The sequence below is a fragment of the Staurois parvus genome, unplaced genomic scaffold (assembly GCF_062004578.1).
Source record: "Staurois parvus isolate SC_StPar_1 unplaced genomic scaffold, SC_StPar_1.0 ptg001134l, whole genome shotgun sequence".
NCBI classification, from domain to species: Eukaryota; Metazoa; Chordata; class Amphibia; order Anura; family Ranidae; genus Staurois; species Staurois parvus.
This window is the reverse complement of record NW_028318930.1, coordinates 3674778-3693438: the sequence shown is the minus strand read 5'-3', so window position 1 is coordinate 3693438 and position 18661 is coordinate 3674778. Positions and strand designations below refer to the sequence as shown.

The 18661-nt window shown below is 41.2% G+C and overlaps 1 protein-coding gene across 1 annotated transcript in view; it reads left to right on the top strand.

Annotated features, from left to right (window-relative positions):
• The window catches only part of LOC149439327 (uromodulin-like), a 39567-nt gene that overhangs the window by 4652 nt on the left and 16254 nt on the right, over positions 1–18661 (top strand). The window contains exons 3-7 of the mRNA XM_089659208.1: positions 5737–5913; positions 6010–6102; positions 9437–9657; positions 11424–11578; positions 14387–14632. Coding sequence (XP_089515334.1) covers positions 5737–5913; positions 6010–6102; positions 9437–9657; positions 11424–11578; positions 14387–14632 — 892 coding nt within the window. The remainder of the gene's footprint in view (positions 1–5736; positions 5914–6009; positions 6103–9436; positions 9658–11423; positions 11579–14386; positions 14633–18661) is intronic.

Here is an 18661-nt window from a genome sequence, read left to right as displayed (position 1 = left end):
TTTCAACCGCTGTATGGAAGGACAGTCCCAGAACTGTCATTAATAGTCTATTTCTGACAGTTCCATGACATTCCCTCCATACAGCGGTTAAAACAGCTGTATGGAGTGAATGTCCCAGATCTATCAGAAATAGACTATTTATGACAGTTGTGGGACATTCACTCCATACAGCTGTTTTAACCGCTGTATGGAGGGAATGTCATGGAACTGTCAGAAATAGACTATTAATGACAGTTCAGGGACTGTCCTTCCATACAGCGGTTGAAACATTGTATGTATTTGTTTCCATAAATGGATCCATTTATGGAAACAAATACATACAATGTTTCAACCGCTGTATGGAAGGACAGTCCCAGAACTGTCATTAATAGTCTATTTCTGACAGTTCCATGACATTCCCTCCATACAGCGGTTAAAACAGCTGTATGGAGTGAATGTCCCAGATCTATCAGAAATAGACTATTTATGACAGTTCTGGGACATTCACTCCATACAGCTGTTTTAACCGCTGTATGGAGGGAATGTCATGGAACTGTCAGAAATAGACTATTAATGACAGTTCTGGGACTGTCCTTCCATGCAGCGGTTGAAACATTGTATGTATTTGTTTCCATAAATGGATCCATTTATGGAAACAAATACATACAATGTTTCAACCGCTGCATGGAAGGACAGTCCCTGAACTGTCATTAATAGTCTATTTCTGACAGTTCTATGACATTCCCTCCATACAGCGGTTGAAACCGCTGTATGGAGTGAATGTCCCAGAACTGTCAGAAATAGACAGAAACTGTCACAGAACTGTCCTTCTTCTCATCCTTCTCCTTCTTCTCATCCTTCTTCTCATCCTTCTTCTCATCCTTCTCCTTCTTCTCATCCTTCTCCTTCTTCTCATCCTTCTCCTTCTGCTCATCCTTCTTCTCATCCTTCTCCTTCTTCTCATCCTTCTCCTTCTCCTTCTTCTCATCCTTCTCCTTCTCCTTCTTCTCATCCTTCTTCTTCTGCTTCTCCTTCTCCTTCTTCTCATCCTTCTCCTTCTTCTCATCCTTCTCCTTCTTCTCATCCTTCTCCTTCTTCTCATCCTTCTCCTTCTCCTTCTCATCCTTCTCCTTCTTCTCATCCTTCTCCTTCTCCTTCTTCTCATCCTTTTTCTTCTCATCCTTCTCCTTCTCCTTCTTCTCATCCTTCTCCTTCTTCTCATCCTTCTCCTTCTTCTCATCCTTCTCCTTCTCCTTCTTCTCATCCTTCTCCTTCTTCTCATCCTTCTCCTTCTTCTCATCCTTCTCCTTCTCCTTCTTCTCATCCTTCTCCTTCTTCTCATCCTTCTCCTTCTTCTCATCCTTCTCCTTCTCCTTCTTCTCATCCTTCTTCTTCTCATCCTTCTCCTTCTTCTCATCCTTCTTCTTCTCATCCTTCTCCTTCTTCTCATCCTTCTCCTTCTTCTCATCCTTCTCCTTCTTCTCATTCTTCTCCTTCTTCTCATCCTTCTCCTTCTTCTCATCCTTCTCCTTCTCCTTCTTCTCATTCTTCTTCTTCTCATCCTTCTCCTTCTCCTTCTTCTCATCCTTCTTCTTCTCATCCTTCTCCTTCTTCTCATCCTTCTCCTTCTTCTCATCCTTCTCCTTCTTCTCATCCTTCTCCTTCTTCTCATCCTTCTTCTTCTCATCCTTCTCCTTCTCCTTTTTCTCATCCTTCTTCTTCTCATCCTTCTTCTTCTCATCCTTCTCCTTCTTCTCATCCTTCTCCTTCTCCTTCTTCTCATCCTTCTCCTTCTTCTCATCCTTCTCCTTCTTCTCATCCTTCTCCTTCTCCTTCTTCTTTTCCTTCTCCTTCTTATCATCCTTCTCCTTCTTCTCATCCTTCTCCTTCTTCTCATCCTTCTCCTTCTTCTCATCCTTCTCCTTCTCCTTCTTCTCATCCTTCTCCTTCTCCTTCTTCTCATCCTTCTCCTTCTTCTCATCCTTCTCCTTCTTCTCATCCTTCTCCTTCTTCTCCTTCTTCTCATCCTTCTTCTTCTCATCCTTCTCCTTCTTCTCATCCTTCTCCTTCTCCTTCTTCTCATCCTTCTCCTTCTCCTTCTCCTTCCTCATCTCCAAGGGCATTTAAATTAAAGGTACAGTGTTCTGCACTAATTTAAAGGCTCTCTGAAGCCTAGAAACCCTTTAAATAAGTCATCTTCGTAGCGGAGAAATTCGCATCGAATCGAATTTCACACTGGAATTCGCCGAATCAGCCGAATCGAATTTTTCATTTCTTCGCTCATCTCTAATGATAAGCTGTAACATTAAATGAATCAATATTACATACAGTATTACACAGATTTATAGATGATGAAATCTGACTGCTGTTCATAGCCAGACTGTGAAGAATCAGCATCATCACTTATTCATCAACTCAGTCACTTAAGGGTTAAAGTACAAATACTCAACACAAACACAATAATATTTCTGCTGAAAAAGCACACCTCCTCCACTCTGGAGATCACTAGATTGCTACACCTTCTCTCCAGATGTTTCAAATATACATAGGAAAAAAACAGTATTTTCACATCAGCATTCATTGTTTATCACAATTCCAATTTCAGTTCCAATGATTAGCGATCCTGAAGGTCTAAGGCCTGGCTCACACCTATGCTTTTTTTGGTGCTTTTTGCAGGAACACACTACAGTCCATTTAACATGGTTTCTTATGGAACTCGTTCACTTCTATGCATTTTTCAGCTACTGCGTTTTGGAAAGGGTCAGGTTCAATAGACTTCAATGGAGACACTGCAGAAAAGTATATAGTGCATTTTTGATGCATTTTGTGTTCTTTAGTCTGCCCAACAACAAATGGACAAAAAAAAGCATTAAAATGCATGAAAAACACATCCAAACAAAAACGCAAAACACTCCCCAAAAAGTACTGCAGAAACGGATCAAAAGCAAACTGCATAGGTGTGAAACAGGCCTTACACAACCAAATCAAGCAGTTTCATAACCCAGAAAGGGAACAACATAAATCAATGCTAAAGCCTAAGTCACCGGTCACACCGCTGCGATTTAAAATCGTGCGATTTGTGTGTAATTTCAGCATGATTTCGGGTGCAATTTTTGAAGACTTTATTGCTACTTGTGAAGATTTTCAACGATTTCTTGCAATTTGCAATGCGATTTCCATTATATTCTATGTATGTGAAATCACAACAAAACTGCAGAAAAAGTTATGTAAGAACTACTTTAGAAATCGAGCTGCAGCAAATCGCACATGTTAAGACACTGACATTCACATTCATCAGATGCAATTTCAGGTGTGATTTCCATTTGCACCTGTGTGACCGAGCACTTAACTGTGCCCTACACTGTTCAAAATTTGGCCTGTTCAGCATAACTGGCCAAGTATTGATCAGTGTGTGGCTGTCTCTACTCAACAAAATTCCAAGGGACATGTAAAACATTTTATTGATCAGCAGTTACAGCCAATCAGCTGCAGGTCTGTGTATTCTGACAGTGGTGGGTGCTGCTGTCACAACACAATGGCACAGCAAAGAGGATTGCTCCGTCCATCCATTTGTGTACATGGAGGAATATGTTAGGGTTTTTTTTTACATTCAGTCCATTAGCTGACCGAAAAAAAAAAAAAATTTAAGGCCAGCTTTTAAAACATTTGACACGTTTCCCTTGCATTACAGATATGCACACATAAATCTATTTTGCTTCTTTTCACCCAAAGGGATACAGTGTGTAATCTCTTTAACATATGCACCAATCCTGTCACAAGTGCACTGTCTATAAGAGTGCATTCAGACAGCTGAAGAGCAGTGGTCAGGGTCAGCGGCCAGCATGAATCAGTAGATTTTCAGTGGTTGTAAACACTGCCTGCACACACTGGATGCGAACAGCAGAAGCTGTCAGATTTTGACTCTGTACAAATCAATGGCTGGTGCCTCTGCTGTTCATATGTTACCTCTCATTTGAGGGGGCGGGAAGGGGTTAAAGCACAAATAGTAGTAGGATCAGTGTCCATGGGCTTAAAGTGATGGTGTCAGAACACAATGTCCCAGCAGGGAGAATTGCTCCGTCCATCCATTTGTGTAAATGGAGGAATATGTTAGATTTTTTTTTCATTCAGTCCATTAGCTGACCGAAAACAAAAATGCATGGCCAGCTTTTAAAACATTTGACACAACGTCTCCTTTGCATTACAAATATGTACACATAAATCTCTTTTGCTTCTTTTCACCCAAAGGGATACAGTGTATCATTTCTTTAACATATGCACCAATCCTGCATGTCACAAGTGGACTGTCTATAAGAGTACATTCAGACAGCTGAAGAGCAGTGGTCAGGGTCAGCCGCCAACAAGAATCAGTAGATTTTCCAGTGGTTGTAAACACTGCCTGCACACACTGGATGCGAACAGCTGCAGCTGTCAGATTCTGACTGTACAAATCAATGGCTGGTGCCTCTGCTGTTCACATGTTACCACTCATCTGAGATGGCGGGAACGGGTAAAGCCAAAATAGGATTAGGATCAGTGGCCAGGGGCTTAAAGTGATGCTGTCAGAACATGATCCCGAGTAAAGAATTAGATGCCTGTAATAAAGTTGGCTCTGCCTTTCTGGCAGCCCATTTTTTAAAGAAAGAAGTAAAACTTCTGTCAGTTCATTTTGGGGGATAGGTTATGTATTAAGTTGAGGGTGAGGGTCATGTTAAGTGTGAATCCAAGTGTTAGGGATATGTGAAAGGGGATATCAGTGAAATGAAAGTGTATGTACATCCAAACTTTAAAAAAAAAAAGTTGTCTATGTGAAATAGACAGTGTTATAAATTTAAAGAGGTTCTCTAGTCTGAAAAAAATGAAAAGTCAGCAGCTACAAATTGTGTAGTTGCTGACTTTTCATAAAAGGACACTTACCTGTCCAGGGATCCAGCATCATCCTCACCTGGGCTGGTTCTTTGATGGTCCTCAATGCCGGCTTGTTTACTGTGGGAAGCCAGCTGTAAATCCCTGCGGCTTCACAGCCAGCTCCCCACTGTGCGTGTGCAAATCGTGCTGTGCTTTGTGAATGGTCCCACAGCCTCCTTGGATCTGTGATGTGTCCCAGGAGGTTGCGGATGGTGTGGGGGAGGTGAACTTCTGTTGGGATTCTCTAGGCAATTCCAGCAGAAGTAAGAGCAGGTACCTGACAAAACTTGGCACCGCTCCCAAAAAAACCCCCAAAAACCCTGGAAGAGGTGGGAGGACATAAAGTGGACCTTCTCTTTTTAAGTCAAGTTCAGCTTTAAGGTTCATTCTCAGCTCTCTGATCTCCACAACAAAGTTTTGGGTGCCTAAAAGTGATGGAATATAGTGTGTGTGTGTATAGTATGTGATTACTTTTTGACACCCAGACCAAGTCTGGCAGCATTGGTGTGGTCAGTTTCCTGGACAATAACTCTAGGACTCATTTTTCTTATTGACAGCGGGTCTGACAGCCAGGAACACACACAATTGCACATTCCTAGTTCTCAGTTGGGAGCGTTCTCGTGGTAAAGGGACATTTTACATTATAAAGTCATTGCAGTCACCAAATAAATTAATATGATTGTTGAACAAAAGTTTTTTCTACTGTTTGTAAAACTTTATGGGCAGTTTTATAAATACTGTTGCTGGTTGTAGTGATATTGCAGATGTTTTTGTGCCATGTGATTTGATCTTAAAATTGGCTAATTACAAAAGCTCCTGGTTTCTAACATCTTTTTGTTCTCTTCTCAGCCAAATACGAGAATATGACTTTTTGTGACTCATGTCTTGGGATCTGTTATCTTGATAATGAATGTGCATGTACTGATAATACGCTCTGTGTTCCAAATGTAAATACAGAATGCCCTAATCCTCTCCTCTGCTGTCCAGAGGGCCTATACTACAGCACTAATCTATCCTGTTGCACATGTAAGTATTTTCATATCAGTTTAAAGTGTACTTTCTGAGTCTGATCATTGTAGGATGTCATTTTAAACAGATATTTTTCTGCTGTGTCTTCTGCAGCTACTCCTATCTGTGTGTTAGGATGTGCCACAGATGAAGAATGCTCGCCATCAGGAGAGTGTCAATGTAATAACACCGCATACCCTGATCTGAGTAAGACTTTATTCATTTTCTTTACTTTGCAATGTCATGACTAGTGTATAAGAGATATGCTAGTTAAGACCCCCTATACCACCATCTCTCTCTCTCTCTCTCTCTCTCTCACATACCCCCTTAACATACCAATAAAGTAAAACCAAAGCACCATTGAAATAAAATGGCCAACATGGCCTTTTGTTAACAATTCAATTTTAATACACAAAAAACATTCCTTAAAACAGAAACATATAGAAGAAGTTGTTGGTCTTTGAAGGAACCAAACAAAACCGATATCTCCCTGTGGAATCTATAATATAACTAGGCCTCCAGCCGCAACGTACTGGCTCCGAGACAAAACATACCATCCGCAGTGCAGAACCCACCTTCCAGTTAAACCTCGGTTAACCGGATGCACCCAGGCACACCATACCACAGATGGGTCCCAACCATTAGCTTTAGCTTAAAAGTATGTGCCGGCTCCGAAGACCAACAACCACCCCCGGAACCAGAACAAACCTAGAATCGAAAAACACCCAAACAAACCCCAAGGGAGGGGAGCTCGCTCCACTGCTGCCAACTCCTGGACTGAATTGGACGACCCCCACAACCACACCAAAAGGTGTTGAAGACCCCACCCTGCACACTCATCACCAATCAGTTAACCTGGCCATTTTCTAACTCCCACCTTTTTTTCTCTTAACCCTTTCCTGTCTTTCCTACCCCTTATTAACCTAGTCATGTCTGCCCTGCGCTATTTTCTTTTTTCTTTCTCCTCGCTACGGGCATCTCTTTCCAGTCATTTACCCATAAAGAGATTGCACAGTATGTGTTTGGTGGGCATATGATTTTTTTTTTCTTGCAGTGTATACTTTGGGAGTCACATTCCCTAAGACATTGCAATATTACATGCTTTGCTCTGTCATATGTTTGGTATTTTATTATATATAATAAAATAACAAACACATGGGAGCTCAGCAATGGCAACCCACATAACCCTTAACAATTGTGAATTTAGATATCAGACACACAGGGAGAGCATTGTTTTCAACAATGTGAGAAGGATCCGTAAAGAACTACCATTTTGTAGCACTGCAAATATTAAAGAGTCAGTAATGTAATGAGAAAATATGTCTGGGCATACAACTTGTAGATTAGTCATTAGATGGAGCACTTAGTGGCTTAGTACTATTGTTTGCTACTTAAAGTACACATTCCATGACAATATTATGGGGACTGACATTGGTGACCACTTTCACAATGCTAGTTTCTTAATCACTGACCTGGAACAAGAATGCAGCAAATTACAATTTGGAGAAAAGTCGGAGATCCTGATACCTATACAGTATTGGTTCCTGGTTGGTGACTGAAGCCAAAGCATCAGTGTGACAGCCAGAAACCAGCATGTTTAGGCAGAGGAGCTCAGCAATGGAACCCACATAACCCTTAACAATTGTGAATTAGGATATCAGACACACAGGGAGAGCATTGGTTTCAACAATGTGAGAAGGATCCGTAAAGAACAACCATTTTGTAGCACTGCAAATATTAAAGAAGAGTCAGTGATGTAATGAGAATATATGTCTGGGCATACATTACAGTATCAGCATATACTGGTAGGATTAGTTACATCAGGCTGCTCACTTTTACATTGAAAAATTAGAACATCCCTTTAAAGTCGATGACATTATGCCTAAATGATTAGTTTGCTAAAGAAAAATGTAACCTAAATAATTAACATTAAAAAAACCTTTTGAAATCCTTTGGCATCTCAGTGATGCTGATCTCCTGCAACCTCTTAGCAGCAATTTTATTCTGTATGCATGTACTTCAGTGATGACTGCATTTCACAAGGTGGCTCTCCGTATGGTGACAACAGTGGTCTGTGCCTGCATAATGTGTGTTGAAATGCTTCTTGTAATTTCCATCAGAAGCCCATATGGCAGGGTGAAAATGCAGCATCACAACTGTTGTCACCCTAAAATCGGCAGAATAGGAGTATAAGATGAAAAGCCGGAAACTCGTTCTCCCGATAAAAGTACTTTATTCATAAAGGGTACAGTGTGCAAGTTACAGCAACTTACGTGTTTCGGTAAAACACCTTATTCATAGCCATCATCGGCAGTGCCTGAACCAGGACTTTTATGGCAGGAACACCAAATGTTATGTTAATGAAAGCGGAAAATATGAGAGTATTACAAATTACTTTTGAAATCACATGGCATTTTAGTAATTGGGTTTGTATCCAGTTTAAAGCCAAACTCCATGCAGATGTAAAATACACAAATTAACAAGCCATTTGTGTTCGGGACCGGCATGTTTCACCTTCTTTATTACCAGACAATTTTTCCACATTGAGCACTGTGATACTTTGACTGACAATTATTAAGTCATGAAACACTGTGTCCAAATTAGTTTTATATGATATTTTTGAGACAGATATTGAGGAAATCAAAATAGTCCTAATGACACATTTCTGGCTGTAGTTCCCTTAAGAATTTGGATTATATTCGGATATTACATTGCTTGTTTAATCATTTTTTCTATACTAAAAAAGGTAAACGATCTCTGTATTTATTACTGCTTTTACAGCTTGACTGAATTACAGTAATAAATAACAAGGGATCAGCTCTCAATATCTCTCTTCCAGACTCCACCGTCGACTCTTTAAAGTGTTACTAAACTCACAACAGTAAAATTAATCTATATATGCAGTAAAGCATGCTTGTTATACTCACTGTGGAACCTAAGGGGTTAATCCCCCATATTGTGTAAATTGGTTGTTTGATCCTGTCTTCCCTGATCGTCCCCTTCTTCTATGGTCCCCAATACTTTTGCTGATAGTACTGAGCTCTAGGAAACACTCCACATGCTCAGTTTGGTGTGTATTGCTAGATAGTTTTTTTTCTTGGGAGAGTGCATGTGATCAGCACAGGGCCAATCAGTACTGTCCAGACAGAGGGTCAGGGGTTGTGCACACTTATAGGACAGTCAGAGGAGAATGTAACCTCCTTCTACAAGCTTTAACCAGTGCTGCTATATTGCTGATGAGAAAAGGTACAGTATTTAAGTTTATATTTACTAAAATAATTGCATTTCCATGTTCTGTGTACTGTGGGAGACCAGATATAGTGAATGCAGGGTCCTAGGTTTAGTAACACTTTAAAATGTTGAGCTTTAGGAATTCTTTCTGTTTCTTGTTTGTTAGGGAACTGGGCCATATGGCTAAAAGTGTCTGTAAGCAGTAACAAATAGTAAGAGGAGTGGATCAATGTACATGTGTAAAAGAACAGTTCTTGTATGCATTGTCCACTGATTTATTTATATGTACTCATTTGTTGAATTTTCCCAGCACGTAATGATTTTCACCCTACGGTTCTCTGTGAAAACAATGCAATAACAGTCACAATGAAGCAATGTGAGCTAGAAACACTTGGTTACGACCCTTCCACAGTTCATGTGAGGGATCCATCAGAGGACTGCAATTACTATATTAATGACAAGGTCAATGGCATCAAAGTGACATCTTTTATGGCCCAAGCATCATCCACTTGGTGTGGAAACACATTGACGGTAACATACTATTGATTGATTCATTCATTCATTTTAGCAGCTCTTTCGGCTTGTGTGTATTGTTTACAACAGGAAATATATGGAAAACGTCACTCTTGGGCTTTTTGCTATCTTTTCAGGAAAATCTGAAGCAAAATGCTAACTCCAGCTAAAACGTTTCATTTCATTTAGGGCCAGTTCACACCTGATTCACACAGGGCCTCGGTCTGTGTTCCTGTGCCATTCCTCTGTGACTCAGTGTGGTGTGATTTTCAGCTCATTCATTTGAATGGACTGAACTTACACTGGATCACACCAAAAGTAATGCATGTACCACTTTTCAAAAACGCACTGCACTGAATCACATAACACTGCAACACCATCCCATTTGGTGCAGGTAAGCGCACTGCGTTTGGGATGTCATTAGGATTATGCTGACACTCACAGCAGAATGCATTTTGAATGTGGCGTGGGAAACAAACATGAAACATGGGTTTCCCTATGGCATTTCAGTGTGAACGTTCCTTTAGGCCGGCATTTTTCAGTGTTTTCAGTTTTGCAGAAATGCACTATAGTCCACTTAACATGGTTTCCTATGGGTTACGTTCACATCTGTACATTTTCTACTGGTGTGTTTTTTGGAAAGGATCAGGGACTTTTTTTTTCTGCAGCTGTTGCATTTTTGATTCCATAGACTTCAGTGGAAATGCAGCAAAAATGCAGCAAAAACGCAGTTCTTGCATTTTTGATGCATTTCTGCTGGTTTCTCCTGCAAGACAACAGACACCTCCCAAAATCGCAAAACGCATCTAAAACACACTAAAGACACATCAAGAATGCGTGTGAAAAAAATCTGCATAGGTGTGAACCACGTCTCAAAATAAAACAGGGAACAGTTAGGGACCCTGTAAGTTTTTTTTTTTGCTGCCTATGTCCTTGTTGGAGAGATTTCTTTTGTGGGCATCACAGTGCTAAGAAGTGAGAAAAGATATTTCAATGGGGTCACTGAGAGAAATCTTACCTCTTCCTCATTCTATAAAGGGAATTGGGCTAGTGGTAAGATTTAAGGGATATCTCTACTTTTAGTACATTTATCCCTAAAATGCGGATCCCCTCTCCCCCAGAAAGCTCCTTGAGACCTGGTTCACTCCAATGCGTTTTTTAGTGCTTTTTGCAGTAACACACCATAGTCACATTTATGCTTTTTTGAGCCGCTGCATTTTTGGAAAGTGTCAGGGACTTTTTTAAATGCAAAATGTAGCATTTTTGGTTCAATAGACTTCAATGGAGACGCTGCAAAAAACGCATGTAGTGTGTATTTTGACGCGTTTTGCACTTTTAATCTGCTCAGCAACAAGTTGTCCCCCCAAAAAATGCAAAACGCATCAAAACCACAGCAAAAAGCACTGCAAAATGGACAAAACACAAACTGCATTGGTGTGAACCAGGTCTAATCTTTTCACTTACCAATCTATGATTCATGAAGATCTTATCTTTGAGGCCACTGGGTGCTACATAGACTCATCACAAACCTCCTCCCCCCCCCCCCCCCCCAACAGGTCCATGCAAGGCAGAAGACTTTCCAGTTTTTGCTAGGGGAAGTCTTTTGATTGTTGGACTCAACGATTGACAGGCTTCATTTCCATTAGGCAGAGTGAAGTGACCCCTCTATATTTCAAAGCTGTTTTTCATTGCTAATTATTTGACAGAACAAATGTATGAAGTTAAAGGTCTAACTTGTTTCTGTTTGCTTACAACACATTGATGGTATTCCCTTCTTTCCACAGTACGATGAATCCTATGTCAATATTTCCAACACCATTTACATTGGAGTCCTGGATACAGAAATCATCAGATTCAATAATCTCAGTTTTAACTTTACCTGTGTATATAATCGGGATATGATAACAAGTCTGAAACTGCCTGGAAATATAACCTATCAGTAAGAAATAATATCACACTAACTATATAAGTATTTTGCTTATGTAAAGACACTAACATAATGTTTCGTTTTCCTTCATTAACCTCTCATTTCCATTAATGGGTTTATGATATTTATAACATTTTAACATGAATACTATTTATACTGTATATGGCTTAGATTTTTGTGGATCCAGGAGCATGATATTTTGTACTATATGGTGTTAGTACAGGCCTAGCCTTAGATTTTTTTTTTATTATGTTCAAGTGCATGCTAAGTAATCAGTAAATGCATAGCTCCCAACTGTCCTTGATTTTGAGGGACTGTCTCTGATTTGGAAGAAGTTCTTTTACCCCTCCTTCCTCCTCATTTGTCCCTCATTTTGGCCTGATCTATATAGTTGTATATAAAATTCACTATCTATCTATCAAAGAGTGTTGTACAGTGTAAAACCATTCATCCAATTTCTAAGTTGGTGAATTTGTATATTTCAAAATCCAATATAATGGAATAGTAGTGGTAAAAAAAAATGACCTGTGGGTTTAACCAATCATTCTCCTTTAATGGGGGCATAGCAGGGGGTGTATCCTATGTCTACAAACTTTTGCTAATAGGTGTCCCTCGTTCCCATCTCAGAAAGTTGGGAGGTATGGTAAATATAATACACTAAGGGATTTACACTCACCCGCCACTTTATTAGGTACACCTGTTCAATTGCTTGGTAACACAAATTGCTAATCAGCCAATCACATGGCAGCAACTCCATGCATTTAGGTATCTAGATGTGGTGAATACGACTTGCTGAAGTTCAAACCAAGCTTTAGAATGGGGAAGAAAGGGGATTTAAGTGACTTTGAACGTGGCATGGTTGTTGGTGCCAGATGGGCTTGTCTGAGTATTTCGAAAACTGCTGATCTACTGGGATTTTAATGCACAACCATCTCTAGGGTTTACAGAGAATGGTCAAAAAAAGGGAAAATATCCTGTGAGCGGCAGTTGTGTGGATGAAAATGCCTTGTTGATGTCAGAGGTCAGAGGAGCATGGGCAGACTGGTTGCTGTGACAGTCAGATGGTAGGGTCAGAATTTGGCATAAACAACATGAAAGCATGGATCCATCCTGCCTTGTATCAACAGTTCAGGCTGGTGGTGGTGGTGTAATGGTGTGGGGGGAGAATTTCTTGGCAGTAGCTAATAAAGTGGCCGGTGAGTGTATTATCCATCACAGGGATCACAGTTCTCTCCCTGACAATGCTTTCATCTGCTTTTCTCTCCAGAATGTCATCTTTGTTCATGCATCACCCAGGGTCAGCACTTACTCCCTGGCTTGGGATAATACAATCAGAAAATGATGTGTCATAATCAGCAGAAGACTGTTGGCTGGGTTAGGGGGCTTGGACACTCGTAGTGTAGGATCAAAGGAAAGCATAGACATGACCATAACTGAAAGCCAAAAGATAATCAAAGCAGATGCTGAAAGTCAAACACCCAGCCCAGTGCAGCATTCCTGGGATTTGAAATTGTGCCGTTCCTCTTTTTTCCCTAGAGATGCTGGGACGGATCAGAGAGGTTTTGATTGGTCAGCACTGTCATGTGACTGCATTGGCCATTCAGGACCCCTTTGATGCGTCTCTAGGTAAGAAGAGGAAGAACAGCGCATTTTTCCAACCCCCAGATCGCTGCAGCGGCCTCCATTGATGGTGAAACTGAATCACCCACAGAGGTCAGTGCAGCGTGAACCAGGGAAGGGGGGAGGGTGTAGGGTGTTAGTTTACCTTTTAATTTTTTCTGTAAATGTGAACTTACATTTTAAGGCTGTTTTTTGGGAGGACACACATCTGGTTATGTGCATAAATACCAGTTTTTACACCTAAACTTGAAATATACTGTGTAATACACCTACTACACATGATATATATATATATATATATATATATATATACATATATACATATATATATATTTTTAATATATATATAATATATTTACAGTACATAGTATATATAAGTGGTCTTTATACATATCTAAAGTGTGTATATATATATTTATATATATATATATATATATAAAAAAGCACAAAACACACTACATACTTTTAAACCAGATCATTTACTACAGCTGCACACTTCCGCACTGTGGTTTGGCCACAGCGCAGTGTACCCGTGGTTTTCGTGTAATTAACAGTGCAGTTGCTTTTTTTTAAAGTGTTATTAAACCCACAACAGTAAAATCAGTCTGTATATACATTAAAGCATGCTGTTTATACTCACTGTGGAATCTAAGGGAGTTAATCCTCCACAATGTGTAAAAAGGCTGTTTGATCCTGTCTTCTCTGATCTTCCCCTGCTTCTACTGTCCCCAATCCATCTGATGATAGTACAGAGCTCTAGGAAACACTCTGCACTTGCTCAGTTTGGTGTGTATTGCTAGAGAGTTTTTTTGCATGTGATCAGCACAGGGCCAATCAGTACTGTCCAGACAGAGGGTGAGGGGGCATGCAACCTCATAGGACAGAGCACAATGAAAATTCCCCCTCAAGATTTAACTAGTGCTCTGCTGAACACTGATAGAAGTTACAAGACTGCTGATGATAAAAGGTATTTAGCTTTTTATATTTACTAAAATAATTGCATTTCCATGTTCTGTGTACTGTGGGAGACCAGATATAGTGAATGCAGGGTCCTGGGTTTAGTTACACTTTAATGCATTAAAATGTAATGATTTTTTAGGCAGACATGGTGTTTGAAGGCTATTGCTTCTTCTCAGGAAATAAATAGTGATTTATCTTGTTACTTGTTTTGTTACCTAAAAATGTGTTTTGTTTTCTCAGAACGGTATACCTGTCTGGAGTCAATGAAACTGGAATGTATCCCGTTACCATGGCTGCTTATAAAGATTCAACATTTACAATATCATATCAAAATGCAGATGAAGTGACTATTGGAACAATGATCTATGTGGGAATATTTGTGACAGGAGCTGATGGAAAGATATATGTTCTCCGGATAGAGACGTGTGTTGCAAGTCCAACAGATAATCGTAGTGATGTAAATAGTGTTTATCTTATAAAAAATGGGTAAGTCTGCATTTCTTATACAGCCTTAGAGATGAAAGAAAATGTAAAGACCTAGAACTTCACATAGCACAGAGTGCGAAATACAAAAGAAGGGCAGTTATAACTTAGGAATGAAATAACCTTGCAAACATCTTCCTGATTTAGCTGGAATCAGTATAAGTGTCCTTAGTGTCCTTAGTGTCCTAGACCAGTGTTATCTCCTCTACCCTGATGGCCCGTACACACGATAAGAAAACTGTATGAACATTCCCGTATGAGGAACAATTGGCTGACTATCTGATCGTTAGACTTTTCAGGAGACAAGCTAGAATATTTTTATCGGCTACTTTTTGTGTACAGTAATTTGAGGGAAATAATTAAATAGAAAAAAATGCGCATGATCAGAAGCATGGAACAACCACACTTCCTATTCTACTATGCTAGTACATAGCTATGTTTGCCTACATTCACTTTTATTGGCCGAGAATTTTCTTTCATGTCAACACCATTCCAGCTACATAATGATATGCACTTTCATGGAAAATTGGAGGATCTTTGGTCTGATTTTCTCATTGTATGTACTAGGCTTTAGAGGAAACATTTTACAGAAAATCTTTGGTGAACCTCAATGTGCCATATTCTACATAGCAGCTTCAGAAAGACAGCTATTCATAAAATCAGTAATTTTTGGTCAACCCGGGTGGTCCTGTTCTATCTCCAGTGAAAATGGAACTTTGTATGTGTCAGCCACCAGGAGGATAAATCTGTAATATCACAAACAGTATTAGAAAATATATAAACTTTTATTGGTTCATCATTAAAAAACAAAGTCACACTTCACATTTTAAAACCAAATGATCTTTGAAGATGATATCAGCATGTGGTTACATTCACATAGCAGTAAGATGCACAATAAGTGTATAGGATCAACGCGTTTCACTGCATTTTCTTCCTCAGGATCCACTCTTTAGATGAACCACTATAACAATAAAATTGTTATATATCATCTTCAAAGATCATTTGGTTTAAAAATGTGAAGTGTGACTTTTTTAATGATGAACTAAGAAAAGTATATATATTTTTTATTACTTATTACTGCTGTTCAATGTGATATTACAGATTTATCCTCATGGTAGCTGACATACACAAAGTCCCATTTGGACTGGAGATAGAACAGGACCACCCAGTTTGACCGGATACAACTGTACACTCCAGTTTTCTGTCTTCTGTTCCAGACATATGCAGGAATGGTGTCACGCCGGGGGTACATATATTAAATTCCAGACCATCTTCTATCTCATAGATACAATCGTTTTTGGCCTTCACTGCAGAACCGTTTTAGCATGTCCCCATTATTGTGTTGTGGTGTCATCCATTCTAAATTAATTCTGCACTTGCAGAGGCAATTGCATTTCAGCATACTGCATGCACAGTAACACAATTGTGCATTGTGTTGCCAAAAAAAGGCCAGGCCTAATTTTATGTGTACTTGTGAGATGGGGAAACAGCTTTCATTGTTTGAACACTGAAGTAAATTAAAAATGTTCTGACTGACATTCTGCAGTTTAGCCACAAGATGTCACTGTTTTTTCTAACACAGCCTCAGACTGCATAGAGATTTCTATATTCAATAAGGGGTGGGGTTTTACACTTGGAGAGTGAACAGGAAAAGGAGAGGAGAGCAGCCATGTTCTGGAGAATGCTGATTGAAGGGGCCGTGTGAGCTGAGAATCTGATGACATCCAGGTGTGGGAGCATCCCTCCGTCGCCAGAGCTGCAGCTGGGTAAAGCTGTTGAGATTGCTGCCAGGAAGCTGATGATATTTCTGCCAGGAAGCTGATGAGAGCAGAGGAACAACGCACAATACACTGCAATATCGCAGGCCTGTTGGAGAGACATTGTTCTGTTCAGAATCACCAGCGGATGCAAAGCAGACCCGGGTTGGTAAGATCGTGCACGCACCTCATTTCAGTGTTGGCGCCTATAGGACTGAGACAGGCCTATAGTTAGTTAGGGTCTCTGTTTGTCAGGCCACAAGTGTTGTTACTGATCATTGGAAGGAGTCCACAACTTAAAGTGACATTTCACATTGGAGAGCTGATAAAATCCTACAAACTCAAGCCAGACTGGCATTTTGCTCAGAATGAATACTCAGGCACGTGCTACAGGACCAGTTATGGAAGGGGGAATACTGTAGATTTGTGTAAAATTGTAAGCTGTAGTGCTGCACCGCAGGCCAGCCCATACCATACACCCATACACTGATTTTTGTTCTTTTAGGGTAATAACAGGTAAGGTGTGGCAGCTTAGTTGTGCCCGCCAGTAGGTAAATTACTACACTTTCTACCTTCATCCATCAGAAGGTGCCGTGCTGTGCAGCACAGGGGTCTCAGCCTTTGGGCTGGGTTATGTAAATTTATTGTATATTCCAGCATTTGTGGTTTTGTTTATTTGCCACATCTAAGTAAAATTCTGTTGTGACAAAAGCTGGTGTTGGGGTTGCTTTCCTCGTTCACAACTTTACTGTATCCTGGGGAGCCCACCCCGGTACATGGCTTACAACTTGGCGTAGTCGGCAGGATACAGCGACCGTTATGGATGGGAATGTGGCTGAAGATCTTCCCTCGCCAATGGCACCGGTCCAGGACCCAGCTCAGGGTACGCTGGTGCAGGACCAAGTTGTCCCAACACCGCTGATACAGCTTGCCCCCGCCCTGCCCGTATCAGTAGGGTACATTCCCGTGGGTGCAATGTTGAGTCACCTGCCAAAATTTGACGGTAAAAATATGACGTTGCAGGACTGGACTGAAAGAGTGCGAAGTGCGGTTAGGATGTGTAACCTGACGTCCGAGCAGCGGGCAGAGGTTGCATTGGGGGCTCTAGAGGGTGACGTCAGACGGACACTAATGGTAAGGCCCGAATCTGAGAGAGACACCCTAGAGAAAATATTCTCCCTGCTGGAGAGAGCCCAAAGGGGGCGTGCTAAAGTAGTGCAACTGCGGAGCCACTTCTTCAACCGAACACAGCAAGAGGGCGAGAACGTGATGCAGTACTCCAATGCCCTACAGGAGACGCTAAATGAAATACAGCAGCGAGATCCAGAGGCCATGGGAGCTTTGTGAGAGGTGGACCAGTTACTACAAGATCAGTTCATAGTGGGGCTCTCCAACAAGTTCTTATAGGACAAATTGCAAGAGATGACCCAGATGGCGCCCAACATGACATTCTACAGCATCTACTTAGCCGCCATGGAGAGAGAGGAGGAGTGCATACCTGTGGCGGCGAGAATAGTGAGTAGTACCCATGCTACAAGAGGTCAGTCTGCATCTGAAGACTCAGAATCCTTAAAGGATGTGGTCCAGGCCCTGCGGACAGAATTAGGAGGACTTTGACTGGAAGTGTCCCAGATGAAGGCAGAATCTCCCCGGTCTCCGGAAATTACCTCATCACCTCGCGCCACTCCACTCAGGATAACTCAGCTGCGGGGGCACGTCAAAAGGGGACCCCTCTGTTGTGCTTGTCGACAGTACGGCCATATGGTCAGAGAGTGCCCAGAACAGATGAAATCCGAGCCGACGTTAAACTTCTGACCGCCACAGTAGCTGGGCGTCCTGCAGCGGTACACCAGAAGCTAAGCCCTAAGCATGAGGAACACGACCTGTATGCCAGCAGCCCCATTATGGAAGCCGAGTTGGAAGGCCAGAAGGTACGCTGCCTAGTTGATACAGGGTCAGAATGCACCCTTATGCCTCTAGAGTTCTTCGAAAGACACTTTGGACATATGATGGAGCCGGAAGACGGGAGTGTCATCAAGCTGACGGCTGCCAATAACTCAGAGATGGACGTCCGAGGAATAGTCTGGATGTGGGTCCGGCTGTGTGGGCAAGACGTCGGCAAGAAGGGGGTCGTGCTGGTGGATCATACATCCAGGAGAGGGATGGACGTGACACTAGGTATGAACGTGCTGAGGGACCTAGACCACCAACTTTATGCCAAAGAAGGGCCGAGGTATTGTCAAAGGGCCACCACACACCGGCCAACCCAGAAGGT